Source organism: Filicampus tigris, chromosome 10, assembly GCF_054856515.1.
Source record: "Filicampus tigris isolate MCC_2025a chromosome 10, RoL_Ftig_1.0, whole genome shotgun sequence".
Lineage (NCBI taxonomy): Eukaryota > Metazoa > Chordata > Actinopteri > Syngnathiformes > Syngnathidae > Filicampus > Filicampus tigris.
Window position 1 is genome coordinate 16832986 of NC_141226.1, and position 16070 is coordinate 16849055.

A 16070-nucleotide genomic window follows, 5' to 3' on the forward strand; every position below is an offset into this window, starting at 1 on the left:
TAACATGAGCTCAATCTTGTCGAGCCAAAGCACGCTCTTCTGCCGCCTACATGACATTCTTTTCATGTTTCCTTTTTATTTAAATGCTTATCTGTCTGATCACATCCCCCCTGTTGCATTACATCTACAAATAGACCGCATGCAAAATAAACCGCAAAGACAAGCGAGCATTGGAATGTTGAAACTTGAAGCCGATCGTGCGGATCGATCACAATAGCCCCTTTTTTTTCCTGCCCATTCCAAGTTGTATTTCTGCTGTATGTAGCGCAGCATGAATTTGTTGAACTGTGATTGAAATGAAAGTACAACAAAACAGTTAGCATAAACTGCCAAACAAGCCTGGGCTCTATAATAAGCCTAATTCATTTTCTGTGCGTGTCTAGCTCCCTCTATCACTAGGGACAGGCGTGAAAGGTCAATAACCTTGGCTCGCAGCCTTCATATGGTTGCAATGCCATAAATGAATGGCTGAGGCCGTTATTCCAAAACTCTTTAGCTTATCTTCTACAAAGGTCACAATGCTTAGAACGCTAAGTGTGAGGGTGGCAGGCTGACATTGGGCCTATAGAAGATGGAGTGTATGCCAGCGTGCATTAAAGGTGACGACATGCTGGTGTTTCTTGTTGAGAAAACGTCACAGTGGGGTGAGATTTCAACAACTGTAAACAGTTGTATATGCGAAAAGGAAATAGAAACCGTTCCCCCTTCACAGTGTAACATAAAACACATCTATGAAACAGTATAAAATGTTTTGCAAGATTACTTTTTCACCTCTGTGATTTTCTACTAGCCTTTTATGTTCTTGACTGCTTCACCACATTGTATCTGCTTGTTGTGTTACTTTTCAGTGCAACATCTATATTTTCACTTCTGTATGACTGTGACGGCTATCAACCATTTCTTATGAATGACAGATTACACAAAGTTAAATACAGCTGAACAGGATTTTATGAACTGACACCGGCTGGGCCTTCTTTCCACATTTTGTGTTTGTGTGTCCTAAAAGAAATCCACTTAGCCGATGTTTGGAAATTGATTTTCAGCTAGCCGATTTGTTAAGCAATTATTTTGCTTTGACTTTATCTCCTTAGCTTTTGTGGAACATTTTTGACAACCAAATAACAATTAATCTTGTACTGTATCCTGTTTTTACAGTGAAATATGTGGCTTTTAATTTGATGAATCAACAGCAGCTATATGTTGTCTTGTTACAGTATATGATACTCATATTGTATTAATAGTGTCTTGAAGCAACTGATTCAGAGTGGCTGCAACCAAGCAAGGCGATGTTTGCTGTCTAAAGAAGACATCATCAACTATGGGAAGATGAGCGACTTCTAACAGATGTCTACAATCTGTGGCGCTCAACACATCACTGACATCTAACAGTTCAGAATGTTTAGTGAGGGATTCTCCCATCCATGCCAATACTAGGGTCACATGTGCACTGGAGTCTATTCGAGCTAGCTTTGGACGAGGGGTGGGATACACACTGAACCCGTTGCCGACAAACACAGGGCACATACAGACATAAAAAAAAAAGATTCACACCAAGGGACAATTTAAAGTCTTCAACTAACCTAAGAATCATCCCAGCAAGCACAGGAAAGAATATGTCCGGAGTCAGGATTCAAATCCCCAACTTTAGAACCTTGTGGCCGATGTGCTAACCAGTCGTCCTTTGTGATATAAAAATGTTAACATTAAAAAAAAAAAAAACTCATAATAAGTAATCCATTGTTTGATCATAGTCAGTGAAATGCCCAACCCTATGTCAAATATGTTCGCCAAAATTGTATTTTGTTTTCCCATGCAAATCTATTGTACCAGAACTGAAATGAATGCACTTCATCTTCTGACACCTCATGTATATGTTCCAATCTCTCTAGGTTATTTCATGGGAAACTTTCTGTATAGATATACATCAAAATGTTCAAACATTCATCCTGTGATTATATTATACCTTTCAGTCAGAATATACCCCCCTCCAGCCTCATTCCTGCTGAGCCGGCAGTGCTACAGGAAATAAAGCGACGACGTGCCGCACGCTCTTTAATGCCTCAATAAATATCGACAGAGGCAGTGATAGTATAAACTCAGACAACGTGGGCCACAGAGCGATATGTTGCTTACTGCGTGGTGTGCACTCAAATTGAGACTAGAAATTGTTTCTGGTCAATCATAATATCTGTAGACTGTGACGGCAGACAGGTGCTGGTGTCAGCAAGGTCTAGTCATAGTAAATCACTTAAGACATGCAATATCGAGGGCTGTACAGTATATTCTCATTTAATGAGTAAGACTAGTTTTTAGGAGGCACTTCCCAATCACATCTACTTCAGAATCAAATCAAACAAAAACACATTTTAGTTAAATTCTTAAAGCCTAATTCTAAGAATCTAATAAGAATAGATCGCAAATCTCACATCCTACTTGTGGTTTAAGAAACGATGTCTCAAAGGTCATTTGGAGACATGAACTGACAACGAAAAATGAAAGAGTTCCATCCTTCCATTGCTCAATTAAATCACATCCATCATGGCACGGACAGGAGCAATGAGAGCTCCCCCATTTGAGAATGCGTGGTCAGGCTAAGGGAGGGCAAGAAGAGAGGGATGAAAGGATGATGCATGCACAATGTCACGAGATACAACCTAGTGAGTCATCAAGAGGCTAGTGTCTAACGAAGCGCTGGTGCGTTGAAATTGAAGCCTCTGTCGGGAACACAATAGTTGGCGTGGCCCGCAGGGGGTCGCCGCCTCTTTGTGAACATGGTTACAGTATCTGGGTCAATCAATGTGCCCCAGCTTCAAATTTCTCTTTTTTGTCACAGATGTGATGGCAAGCCAATTTGTGTTGTCTTGTCATGTGCCAGTGTGAGGTTTTTCAAGTGCGACTTTTGAGTGTGGCGTAGACGAGTAAAGTTAAACACGGGTGCTCTCTCGTATCTACATGTAGCTAACTGTATTATTTAAGCATTACTTCTGGTCTAACCAGTGTGAATACTTTAAAATTCAGTCTACTGAGCACACCGGTGCATATGCTACACCCGGTATGTACGCCGCAACCACTTAATTAATTAATAAAGCCAACCTTACTGTAGGAATTAAACATGCTTGTGTGGCCACAATCAATCACCTTCAACTTAAAGACTGCGCAATCTGCAATGTGTTGCGTTTTTGGCATCAGCAGCTCTGAATACTGATTAGAGATAGACCGATGGTTTTTTCAGGGTGGATACCGATTATTATTAGTCAAGGAGGCCAATAAGCAATATTTGGAGCTGATATTCATTTTCAGTAAAAAAGGACATTTTGGCATCCAAATGCTTATCTTAGTTGAAATGTCTTTAAGCATATATTTACTTAACAATTTTTCAGATTTGCATAATGTTGATTTTTTTTTTTGAATTATTATTATTATTATGTGAAGGCGAAGGCCTTCACACATGTTTTTCTAGTTATTGCTATACAATTTTGACAATATACAATATAATATTGTTATAAAATTCTAACAAAAAGTTTAGGGAGCACCACGCCTTAAAAATAAATGAAAATTTAAACAGTAGCTCCATATACTTTTCTACAGTAAATTAAGTCCTCCAACATTTCAAAATGACAGAACTGTTAAACTTACACATATATGTTTGGATTTCAACATAGTTTTAAATAGATTTCTTATCGGCCATCAGATTTTTTTATTTTTATTTTTTTTAAAGGCAGATTCCAATACTCCTCAAAACGCTGAATATTGGCGCTGATAATTGGCCCCGGCCGATAATCGGTCGATACCTAATACTGATGCAAATGTTTCAATTTGTCCCCCAAAGAGGAACAGTTAACCATTTCCACATGAAGCTCAACAAAAAAAAATAATGAGGAGAGTAAAAGCGAGACCAAGAATTGAAAAGAACTTGACGTTTCTGAGATTGTGAAAGTCCAAAAATAAGCTGCATCGTTGTTTAAAACACAGGGCTTTCATTTGGGGAAAAAAAGTTGCCTATTATAGTCTGAATCACACCAGAGTTCACTTGCAATAGGACCATGGTCCAAGGATCAGATGATTACATTTGCATGTGATCAATCGAACCGCACTATCAGAGCAGTTGCACCAGTTTGTTTTAACCGAGCCAAAGCTGACAAGTGTAAAGACAGCCTTAAGAGTAGAGAGATCTGCAGCCAGCAAATGCACTCTTGTATAAAAAAACAACACTAGTGAGCCTGAATATATTGCCTACTGCACCAAAGATTTAATGAGACAGAGAACATAATGGGTATGGGGAGTGGCTCCTTCACATGCCTGCTGATGGAAAACGTAAGGACCTTCAAGACCCTGTACGCTCTGATTCCGTTTAACCTAATGAGAAAAAAAAAGGCACGACGGGGAGATAAAGAGTGTTCTAAATCGAATGTCAGTATTGCAGAATAAGCAGCCGGGTTGACTTGCAGAACAGGGGTTGTGTTGTAGACAGGATCCGGGAAAGAGATACGGAGTTGTTTGCTTTAGCCACCACCCCCCCAAAAAAAAGCTGTCCTGCAGAAGAAAAATGGCTCTGAAATCTACAAATCAGTCACAAGAAGGGTGAATAATTATCTCAACACTGATGCATTCTCTTCTGGCTGCAAGCTGGCATTTCTTGTCTAAAATAGGATTTCACTAGTGAAGAATACCAATCCTCATTCTATGGAGGCATACTGTATGTGTAAGAAAGTCAGGTCAATAGTTATTTATAAAATGACCTCATTGCATTTAATGTGATTTCACTGTTTTCCCCATTAAATGAAAAACACATTACAAAAAAAAAAAAAAGCTCCTTCAATCCCTTCATGCTTGAGTCAACTTGTGGCGTGGACAAATGAACAAGTAATTTCAGATTGGCTGGACCCAGCTGTGATCTCAGACCAAATAGGCTATAAACCAGTCCAAGCAGCCCTCACTCACCTTCACGAGACTGGGTGAAGGAGCAGCTCGATGAAAGGCTTTTCAAGTCACTGAAATTGAAATGTGGATTTGACAAACATGGCCACACACAAGCTACATTAAAAATCCACAGCTCTTTTCGCATCCAGCATTCTCAGTGTTTGGTATGAACACAAAAGACAGTGCCAGAGAGATGGAACGGCACTTGTGTGAAAGTAAATGGCGGGAATCCAGAAAGAGGTTGTGAAGTTCAATATTGGACACTTGTGTCTCCTGCCATGTTAGGTCAAACCAAATTGTCACGGGCTGACAAGCATTACCTATATATGTGGGGCAAAGGCCAGATCTGCTGTTTAGTGTCTTATGCACCAATTTTACGGGATCGCTTGTGTGAGAGAGGAGAAAGATCAACCAGGTAGCGTGTACGGCTTTGTATCGACTTGCATATTTATTTGAGTCAAACACTAAAGATTTCCTATGATTGGGGTTGTATGGGTCAAATAGCCTTTGCTAACCCCTGGCTATAGATGTGTCGTCACTGTTTGTGCCTTTGAATTGAACAAGCTAATTATATGCGAAGGACAACCCCCCACATGACACAGATGACTGCCCAATGTCAGACACTGCGAGGTGCCAATAATGGAGGGCACGGCCTGTAGCTGATAACTGCGATATGAACAGAGGTGATGAGAAGTTATTGGCGCCATGTTAGCCTTCTACGTAGCTCTCGTAATGGTCTTAAGGCTTGGTGTGCCTGCACATGGCGAGGGATTATTTTCAGACAGCCTCGAGTTAGCTAAGAACTTACAGCCTAAAAAGGTCAGACATAAATAAATTATGCCTTATCCCGCCATGCCACCCAGCAGGCTCAGAAACTCACCCACCAATTAGCCACAGATGGTTGCGCCAGCTTTAATATGCTAACGTTATTATTATTATTTCACGTTTACACTTTTGCCCTAGGACTGCAATGGAGCTTGTAAAAGAAAAACAAATTTAAAAAAAACAATGTGGTGTGGACCCTGTACTTGACTCATGCTTCTAAGTTTGCTTCCTTGTTATAGTGTAGGCAAACTGCATCAAAGGTTATTTTCCAGAGATGTATTCTGCCTGGATTCAATCTACTGTCACAATTTGTGTTGGTTATCTAGGCCATGGTACTCCCAGGAAGAAGAAAAGAAAAGATTCTGTGACGGAAGATGAAAATAAATTTATGCAGGGTGAAAACAATAAAAAGAATAAAACCTATTCAACCCAACCCGCCAGTGATGCTTTAGCTGGGAATTGGAGCACTGCCTTCATTACATACATATTGATCACTGTAAACAAAGAACTGCATGTATTGATTGACTTCCAGAAAGAAAAATAGGAAAATGAAGTCGATGGAGTGATGGTATGAGCAAAGTGCATTTGCTGTAGTTAAATAAAAGGGAACATGGAGATGTCATTTGAGGGGGAGGAAGAATGGCCATGGGGTTGGTTACTCTTCATGTCCTATAATGACCGAGAATGTGTAAAACACAGCAGGGCCCACACTATATAAAAAAAAAAAAAGGAAGAAGCCTCGCACTTTATAGTTTTTATCCGTGAGCACAAATTTGAATATGAAAAATATTGCTTGACGACTGAATAATGCAAAACGCCTTCTCAACCTCACACTAGGGCTGAACGATACATTGTGATTGTACTGATAGCTGCATATGAACATAAACGATACTAATATCGCAATAGCAATCATATCAACGATATCATTTTCCTTTCTTGCAACTGCATGCCGCTCAGGCAGTCGCAAACGTCATTTGTACGCTCGTCCCTAAATGTACCATTTAGGCCAGCCAATCACAAACCTCATTTTATGCTTATTCAAGCTAGGTAGTAGGCAGCTCAACTACATACACAACGAGGATATTATAAAAATAAAACTGTGTGCGTAAGCTAAAGTTGATGCAGAATCTGCACATTCCATGGATTTAGTGGCAAAAAATAAGTCATTCTCCAATTTGGACTCAAGAAAGTGAATCTAAAACAGAGCGAGGCATTGTGCAGGTCGTGCTAGGCAAGATTTTGGCGGAGTGAATCAACTATGCAACATGGCAAGAAAATACCGCCAGCTCCCCCTCAGAGTGAATTTTCATCATAGTTTGTGAGAGATCCAGTCTGAAACCAGACATTAACAAGCTAGAGTTGCCTGGCAAAGAGAAATATTGAGATGTGAAATCTTGTCAATATAATTCATCCCTACCTCACATGCAAAGATTCCAACACGGATGTTAATTCAGGTTTTTACCATTTACTGTACATGACAGTCACCTTGTGAAAACAGCAACGTTAGACCTCGTTCGACATTCCCAATTCCCTTAGAGAGAAAGATGTTTTTTGGGACACATTGTGCGAGACACTTGAGAAAGCTGTCCGAATCGCTGCGGTTTGAAGTTTAGTCTGGCCGGTCTGTACTTTCAGACATCTGTTTATCTTACTTCTATTTCATTGGTGTACTTTGGGTAGCACCATGAACCCAGTGGTTCGTACATCTGCCTCACAGCCGAGAGTTTCTGGGTCTGAATCTCGTTGCAGATTCTCCTGTGTGGAGTTTGCATTTGCTACAGGTACTCTGGCTTCCGGCCACATTCCAAAATATGTATGGGTGCATTGAAAACTCTAAAGTGGCCATAGCTGTGTCTACTCTGTACAATATGTGTCCTCTGATTGGCCGCCTCGAACCCAGCTACCCGATAGTCTACAGCTCACCGCGATCCTGAACAGGATAGGTGGAGATACAAATATCTGTCACACTTGGTTTGACATCAAGCCATGTCCTATCCGTGTTTCTGATCTTGTTTTGCGCACTCGTCCGCTCATCCGGGACCTGGTCAGGATTGCTCGACTAATATCACGTGCAGTCTGCCAGGAGGAAAAGGGCTTGAGTAGCTCGATGAGTACTTGGCCCAGTTTACAGGACAGGGTCGAGCGGGGTCATGTCTCAACAAACACGGGGGCCCCCTTTAAACACATCTAAGTGGCCACAGCTGTACATGCAGCCATCAGAATTAACGGGGCGTAGAGTACAGAAACAACTCAAAAACGGGCCCAATGGGTGAAAAGTGAAGGATTTTGTGGGGTGACATGTTTAGTTTATTTAAATGGCCTGCCTTATGTAAACAATGCAAAGACAAGCAATTTTACTTCATGATAGATTAACAGAAAATTCTTGACGCTAGCACATGTAGCACCACGTCTATTTCTGACACTAATAGTTCCAATTTTTTCATTAAACTGGCCAAGTGTAAAAACCCCTCCTACGGCTCATGACACCCCTAACATAGAGCACTTGCAGCTTCTCCACCACAAAAGCTTGCGTAAGGAAAGAAAGCAGAATGTATGACGGGATGCAAGGGAAGTGTTTTAAGCACAATGAAGGCTTTTGGCCTTTTCATTAACCCAGTTTTTAGGGCGGGAAACCTCTGCTGAATAATGCTCCGATTGACACACTTTCTCTGGTTTTAAGGCCCCATCTGGATAAAAACAGAACAATGCACATCAGCTCTCACAAGACACCAGAATTCCACTGAGGGGCAAACCACCCGCTGCCACGACCTACCTGAAATTGAATGCCGTTTTGTTAAACACGTCGCTTAATCAGGCAACTACAAGATTAGCTATCTTTGTCTGTAAAAGGCATTCAATAAATAACTTGCTTTGGGTTCTTCTCTATTCACTTATCAGGCCAGAGCAAACATTCTATCCTTTAAAGGGAAAGGTCATCTAGACCAGGGGTCACCAAGTCCGGTCCTCCAGGGCGCCTATCCTGCATGTTTTCCATCTCTCCCAGCTGCAACACACCTGATTGAAATGATCAGCTCATCAGTAAGCTTTTCAGAAGCCTGATAACGATACGGATCATTTGAAACCGGTATGTTGCGGCAGGGAGAGATGGAAAACATGCAGGATAGGTGGCCTTGAGGACCGGACTTGGTGACCCCTGATCTAGACAGAGAGCATGTCATGGTTTCGCATCGGCTAACAATGAGCACCACCTCCTTTTTACCGGACTGGATAGTACTTTTCAAAAAGAAAAATTGTCCTTCCTGGCTTTTCTTTGCGCTGCCCTGCCAACTAACTTTGAAAAAAATGCATTTTTATTGAAAATCAATATAGCCTCACTTGGCTGGCTGATGGTTAAAGTCTAGAGGACACCCCCAAGGAATGTGATTAAATCTTACAATCAACTGTGCTGGCTGGCCAGCCACCCTTTGCCAACATCAAATCCACAGGAAGTCTTCAATTTAGTGCATACAATGTGCGCTGTTTACAAGTGAAGTAGCACCACTTCCACCTTTTTACACACCTCTGGCTGTGTATTCCCTGAAACTGCCTCAAAAGGACAGACTGCAATTAGACGGGACAAAGTTGTTTAACGGCATACCTTTGCTTTGTAGTTCCCAAGTGTTTGAGTTACGTTACTGAAACTTAACACGGACGATCCCATTTCAAATTAGCAAAATAGCCAAACAGAACTGGTGGAAAAAGAACAGATGTCCTGAATGGAGAGGGAGCCTCGGTATGCCTACTACAAATGCCTTTTAATGCTTTTTATTCATCAATGTGGCCCTTTCAGGTGAAAATTGGCCAAGCTAATGAAATGCGAGGGCACATGACAAGCATTAGCCTGCTACACTGTGGTCAGAAACAATATCCAAAACAGCATGACCAGGACAAAATTGAAAAACTTGGGCAAACTCTTCACACCGTGGGGGCTTCTTGTCTCTCCCAACACACAGCAAGGAGCCTTCCGGAGAATGCACTTTCATTAACATCATCCCACGCTGCTGAGCTGCTAGGCTGCATTACAATGACGCAGGAGTGCCCCTCACTGTCAAGGAAATCTCTAGTACAACCAGCCGCTGGGGGGAGGGGACATTGGAGTGGGGGGTTTGAGGGTCTAAAATAAAAGGAACCTGATTACACCGGTCACGGCTCATCCACAAGCCGGCAGAGGCAAATCCATCACCTGCAGGATCAAATGGAAACTTGTGCACAGGGGTAAAGCTCAGTGAAAGCAGCAGTCGCCCGCCCAAGCACTTTTCTTCCCATCTTGTCATTTCTGCGTCCCTTCCTCCACCCTCTGAGTCATACCAACAGCGGTGTGCAACTTTTCGGCACATACTGTGAAATCAAACACAAGCGAGAATGTTTTCTGGTCCAAATGACCTCAAGGCTGTAACCTCGCTAATAGCACACTGGTGTTATATTCCACTTTTATTACTTGCCTGTAAGACCAATGTGTGGCTTCACAGTAGCTGCATCCTTGTTACGCCAGAATTGGTCATGCATTTTTTGGAGTTCAATCGGCAAGTGCAGACAAAGATGGAAACATTTTCAAAGATCTTGATGTGAAAGTCGACAGAAAGGGATCTAATTTAAACCACCAGTCTTATGCTATACTACAAAGGAGTATTGGGGCCACACGGAAAAGAACAAAATAGGAAACTACCTTTAAGAAAGTAAAAGTCAAACTATTTGTCAAATTAAGTTGTATTTCTATTAGGATAAAAGCCATCGTTATTCCATGCATATAAACATATTTTAGAGAGGAAAAAGTCATAATGTTCAGATTTTCTTCAACAAGTGAATTTCAGCATTCCCACAAAAACACGCTGCTCATATTGATGATGAGAATTTCAGTGTTTGTGGAACCTAAACCTAATAGTAACATTTTTTTTTTTACTTTTTACGAATGTTTTTCTCATGACAATACAACTTTATTCTCTTAATACTTTTTATTCTCTTGCTACACACCTAACATTTAGCAACATTAATTGCTTGATTAAAGTTGCATAGGTATCGAAATGTGTGCAATGGATTTTCCTCATCTGCCCCCAGGGACCTCCAGTGAAAGATGCAAATTGCAGAGAGTGTTAGCCACAATGTATGCTTTCACTTTTGACTAACAAGCTGCACTCTGTACACAGGCCTCTGCTCACAATGGAGAAAAAAAAAAGGAACATGTAAGCAAATGGGGCGATATAAATGTGAACCACATGTGAGCCGGTTTATGAGGCAAACGACATGGCTTGTAGCTACTCTGGAGCTAATTTTCAAAAATGTTGGGCTTGTTCTGCGCAGGAATACTATGCAACGCAACGGGGGGGGGCATAGCGATACAAAGACACAGGGGCGGGGGCAACACTCACCAGTGAAAAGGGGCTGTCCCTTCTCGATGATATCTGGCAAGCCAACCTTGAATACTACATCAGAGAAGCCAGGCCTGCATGGTGGGATGACCCCGCATTTTGCTGCAATCTGTGGTGGAAAGGAAAAAGGTGAGGGGGTGTGACAATGAGTCATAAATCAATCCACAAAAATGCACCCCATGCCCTCCCGAAACCTCTTGCTCACGTTCTGAATTCCCCCCCCTCCCGTTCACCACTTCTCTCAGTTGTACAAAAGCATCTGTTGTTTTTATAGCAGGCACTGCAATTAGGATAATGAGGCCAAAAGGGTTAAGCATTAGCCAAAAAGCATGGCTGGGCAAGAACAAGCTCCATTTGTCCCAGTGGAGGGGCCTAGGCACAGGCTGGTGTTACTGCCAAAGCCTCTGTGTCGGCCTTTCTGATCAACACGGACTGTGTACTTTTCAAGAACAGGGACACGGCCGCGGAACGTACATGCCAACAATCCGCTATTGTTGCCATACAAACGGGCTGAACACCCAAGAAGTAAAAAAGTAAAGATGTAACGATGGCCAATTGTGGATTTACTGGAATTCGAATGCCCCCCAACACTTGAAATGACTCATTGAGATAAAACTGGATATATGAGGAATTTATCTTATCACATTTTAAGGAGTACTGGCCTGACCGCTTCCCAGAACTGGCACGAAATGAATCATAAAAGGGATGAGAAGCAGTTCTCAAGAGTAGTCTACTACTCCCTAAACATAACCTCAGCCCTGATTCTGTCTCTCGTCCGCCAGATTTGACCCCGTTTCTCATAGGATGAACTCTGGGAAGAGTGTAAAACGCGAGAGGGGTCCCCCGCTGGAAAAAAAAAAGTATCGGGGGTATTTGTGCCGCTTCTTAATCAGAGGAATTTAAATTGAACATGCTAGGCAGTTGGGGGGTATACTATAGGATAAGGGTGGGGAACCTTTTTCTTCTCATGGGGCATGTTTACTACAACCAGCCTATTGGTTAGATGCATTTAAATTGAACTTCTGATCATTTGAAGCACAGCCCACGAGCGAAAGGTTGTCCGCCCCCACCCCCCTCCCCGACACACACACACACACGAATAATTTATCACAATTCCAGCTTGCAACATAGTGGAATGCCTGCTTTGTGCTTAATATTGTCCCCCTGCGGTGTGTGCACTCATTTTGCCCTTAAGCCCCATAAGCCTAAACCCTGTTGCGTGTAGTGGGGTAACATGAACCACAGTTGAATGATCGAGTGTGCCGTAGGCTACTTGTTTAAAACACATATTTTTAGTGTTGTAGTCTTTTTATTCAACAACCAAAAAAGGCTGATGAGAAGGTCTTAATGATGCAACCAAACTCCCCCACCGCCCCAGAGGCACGGACAGATATTCAACTTAAACGCTCTCAAACTAGGTTAGAGGCAAATGAAACGCTAAACTTTCGAATTTTTGAATACATATCGTGTTGCAGGAGCGCTTTAAGATTTTGTCTTAGTTTGAAGAAACGGCAGGGCGAACCCGTAAGCTAGCACCGACGGCACGCGCCGCTCAACCGTCGCTTTCGCATCTGTTAAACGGCGTTGTTTGATTTCATTTAAAAAGGAAAAAAAGAAAGAGAAAGAGTTGCTTTCACGTGAGATAAAGTCGCGACATCGCGTTCAAAACACACAATACGATGTAAGTGTCCCGTTCGGAAATTACCTGCAGTGCTGCCAAGAGCGCCAGCAGAAGCAGCCCGCCGCTGCCCTCCCGTCGTCGGTACATTTTTTGCTGTCTTAAATCCTCTTCGAAAACACAACCACAATCCCACACGTTGGTCCAAAATCAAAATGAACGGAGAAACACGATTCCGCCTTCTTTATTCTGTGTGGCGTCTTCGGCTGAAGCAGCCTCCTCCGTGGAGTGTATCCGGGAGAAGCACTGGCTGGTACTGAGGCTGCTCGAACTCTCCTCTCCTCCTCTGCTCTCCTTTGCTTTCTTCACTCCAACGCAACAAAAGACCAGCCACTGGTCCACTCCACTCTAAAAGCGTCTCTCACTGTCTCTCCCTGCTGGTGACATGTCGCTAAGCTAGCCGAAGAGTGCTCCCTCAACAATGTCACGCTCAACAGTAAACTGCTGGAAGAAGGGGGCAGAAATTTTGAACAAAGGTTTTAAGTTAAAAAAACTCCTTGAAGAACAAAGAGGTTAACGGCATCAAAGGATTGATCAAAGACCTAATGAGTGATGACGTCAAAGCCCCCCTAAACGTCCAATCAGATTACATACTGTTGTAACGACACTATTCGGCTCCTGACCAATAGGGGGCGGGCTAGTCAATTTCAATTGAGAGCTAAGAAAAAATTAAACACACTTAGGTTTGAGTTTAAAAACAAACAAAAAATGATCAACATCAGGCAGTCTCTCCTACATGGGGCTAAAGGCGACTTGACCGATACATAGTGGGGCTCAGAAAATAATAATAAATCATTTATAAATATGATTTAGAATATCAAATAAAATGCTGGAGGGACTCCACTGGGGTTACACAGATTTATGATGGGGATCCCTTAGCCCACCCCCGCCCCCCCCTGAAAAAAAACAAAAAAAAAACACTTGTTTTGGTCATTTGCAAACAAAGTCTGAAAATAAAAATTCTAACCAAACAAACATTAACATTTTCACAAACAGAATGTTTGCCATTAAAGAAACTAATCAAAGAAAACTATCCATTTCAACCCCCTTCCCACCGCAAAAAAATCACCATACATTTTTACCTTATTAAAAAATGCACTGTTTTGAAAGTTAATTTTGCTAATCTTGTTTTTTTTCAAATGACTTTATCATTGCCTTTCACCAAATAGAAACATAAAACGTTGACTGTATTATCTAATTATAACTCAATTTCTCGTGGTTAGCATGCCAACTATTTCTTTTTTAATTTTTATTATCATTATGATCATTATCTATCCAGCCAGTTTTTTACATTTTTATTATCATTATGATCATCATTATTTGTCCAGTCATAAATTTTCTGTACCGCTTATCCTCACTAGGGTTACAAGTGAGCTTGAGCCCATCCCAGGTGAATTTGGGAAAGAAGGGTGTCACTTTGACTTAAAAAAAAAAAAAAGAAAATTTACATCTTTTTGATTGATGGATAGACGGATAGGTGGCTATATAGATGGATGGTGGGGTTTGCAGGCAGGATACCATTAGTTCAGCTACGTAGTGTGACATCATAGCAGTGCGTCACAGCGTTACCAGCCAACGACTTCAACTCAAAAGAGGAATGTGAGACAGTATACAATGGACAACAATGAATGACATTTTGTGTTCTTTCATCTTGACGTGCGGCTGTTTTTTTTTAAACAAGAACATGAGCTTTATTTAAAAAAGAAAGCAAGAAAGAAAGACAAAGGCGCCTTTTGTGCTCTTACCATTCCGTTCCTGTTATTGGAAGTGACAGAAAGACGTACATATTAGTTAGCCTTGGTAGCAAAAAAAAAAATCAAGTGTTTCAATCTCATGATAGACAAATCACTGAGTGACAATCTGATTTATGCTTGCAGAGCATTATGACTGTGTGGTATGCATTAGGCTTATACTTACATGACCGTTGTATAATGTTACAATGGAACCAGAAACAAAGAAATACAATTTTTACTCAATTTATAAAAAATTGAGATCTCTGCCTTTGCCTTTGAATTTTCGATTATCGTTTGATGTGGGGTGTGAGCAGGGGTCACCAAAGTAAGGTAGCTCCCACGGGCCACATGAGTAACCAGCCTGTTTAAAAAAGTATCTTACCAGTGATGGACCATTGTGATTTTCTAGGACTGTTGTGGAAGTGTTATTCATATATTTCGGAGTAAAAATGCTTCATGTACACATCCCATTCGGAATATTCTGATCCGATCAAGCCAGTTCCGATCAAGATTTTATTCCGAATGAGAGAGGTAGTTTATGTTGATTGTTAATCCAATTGGCGCACATGAAAACACTTATTCCGACATTTCGGAACAAACCATCTTTACCGTGCATGTCTGTGATATCAGTATACTTGTTTCTGTTACTCCCGGAAGCTAGTAGAAGCAGAGTGAGTGTTATATTGTTTGTTGTTTGAATCAAAGTTTGGAAAAAAATAATGAAGCAGAGCAAGCGAAAGAATTGGCGGGCGCAAGACTGAACTGGTACATTTCCAGCTCCATTAGGAAGTGTTAACTCAAGTAAGTCCTAATCGGATAAATATATTTAGTGTCCATGAAAATAGTGCATAATTTTATAATTATCATAATTTTAATCCAAACTCTGATCAGATTAAAGAAATTTTGTCCATAGGCAGTGATTGACGTGAAACGGAATGCAAAGAAATTTCTCAACACAAATGTATTTATAGACCACAAATGCAGCTCTTCTCCATTTCATATCACATTTTTATGAATATCTTAATATTTAAAAAAAGAAAAAAAAGTATTTATATACCCTCCTTAAAAATGTTATTTTAAACAGTGCAACACAATGAACGTTTAATGATGGTGTTTTTAGATGTTGAAGTTAATAAAGATGAGAAATGGCTCATGTAATGGCTTTGGTAGGCTCTATATTAACATTCTTTGCTAATTGGCTTCAAATCAGTTGGCGCAGATGTGATTGTTATCGGCCTGTTTGCTCCTGCTCCCGCATGAAGAAGAGTAGGCCGGACTATTGATCATCAGGTAGGCGATTTTGATGACGACTACCATCTCTAATTGCTCTTCACAGCCACATTTGATCTTAAGGATTATATGTCAATGCTTTTGTGCTCAAATCTGTCTCCTTCATGTTGCCTAATTAGCTCTCATTTTCACAAACGACCTGGCCACTGTGGATTTTTTTTTTCATCTTAATTTCTGTATTCTGTTCATTCACTTACGTGTCTTTTTTCACGCACTGCTAAAATATGCAATGAATAATTCTCCTTACATTATAGGCTC

General features: G+C 41.2%; 1 protein-coding gene across 1 annotated transcript in view; it reads right to left on the bottom strand.

Annotated features, from left to right (window-relative positions):
* Positions 1-13298, bottom strand: part of cdh2 (cadherin 2, type 1, N-cadherin (neuronal)) — a 59988-nt gene extending 46690 nt beyond the window's left edge. The window contains exons 1-2 of the mRNA XM_086042601.1: positions 12817-13298; positions 11112-11220 (exon numbers count right to left, since the gene is read on the bottom strand). Coding sequence (XP_085898727.1) covers positions 11112-11220; positions 12817-12879 — 172 coding nt within the window. The 5' untranslated portion in view covers positions 12880-13298. The remainder of the gene's footprint in view (positions 1-11111; positions 11221-12816) is intronic.
* Between the last annotated feature and the right edge of the window lie 2772 nt (positions 13299-16070).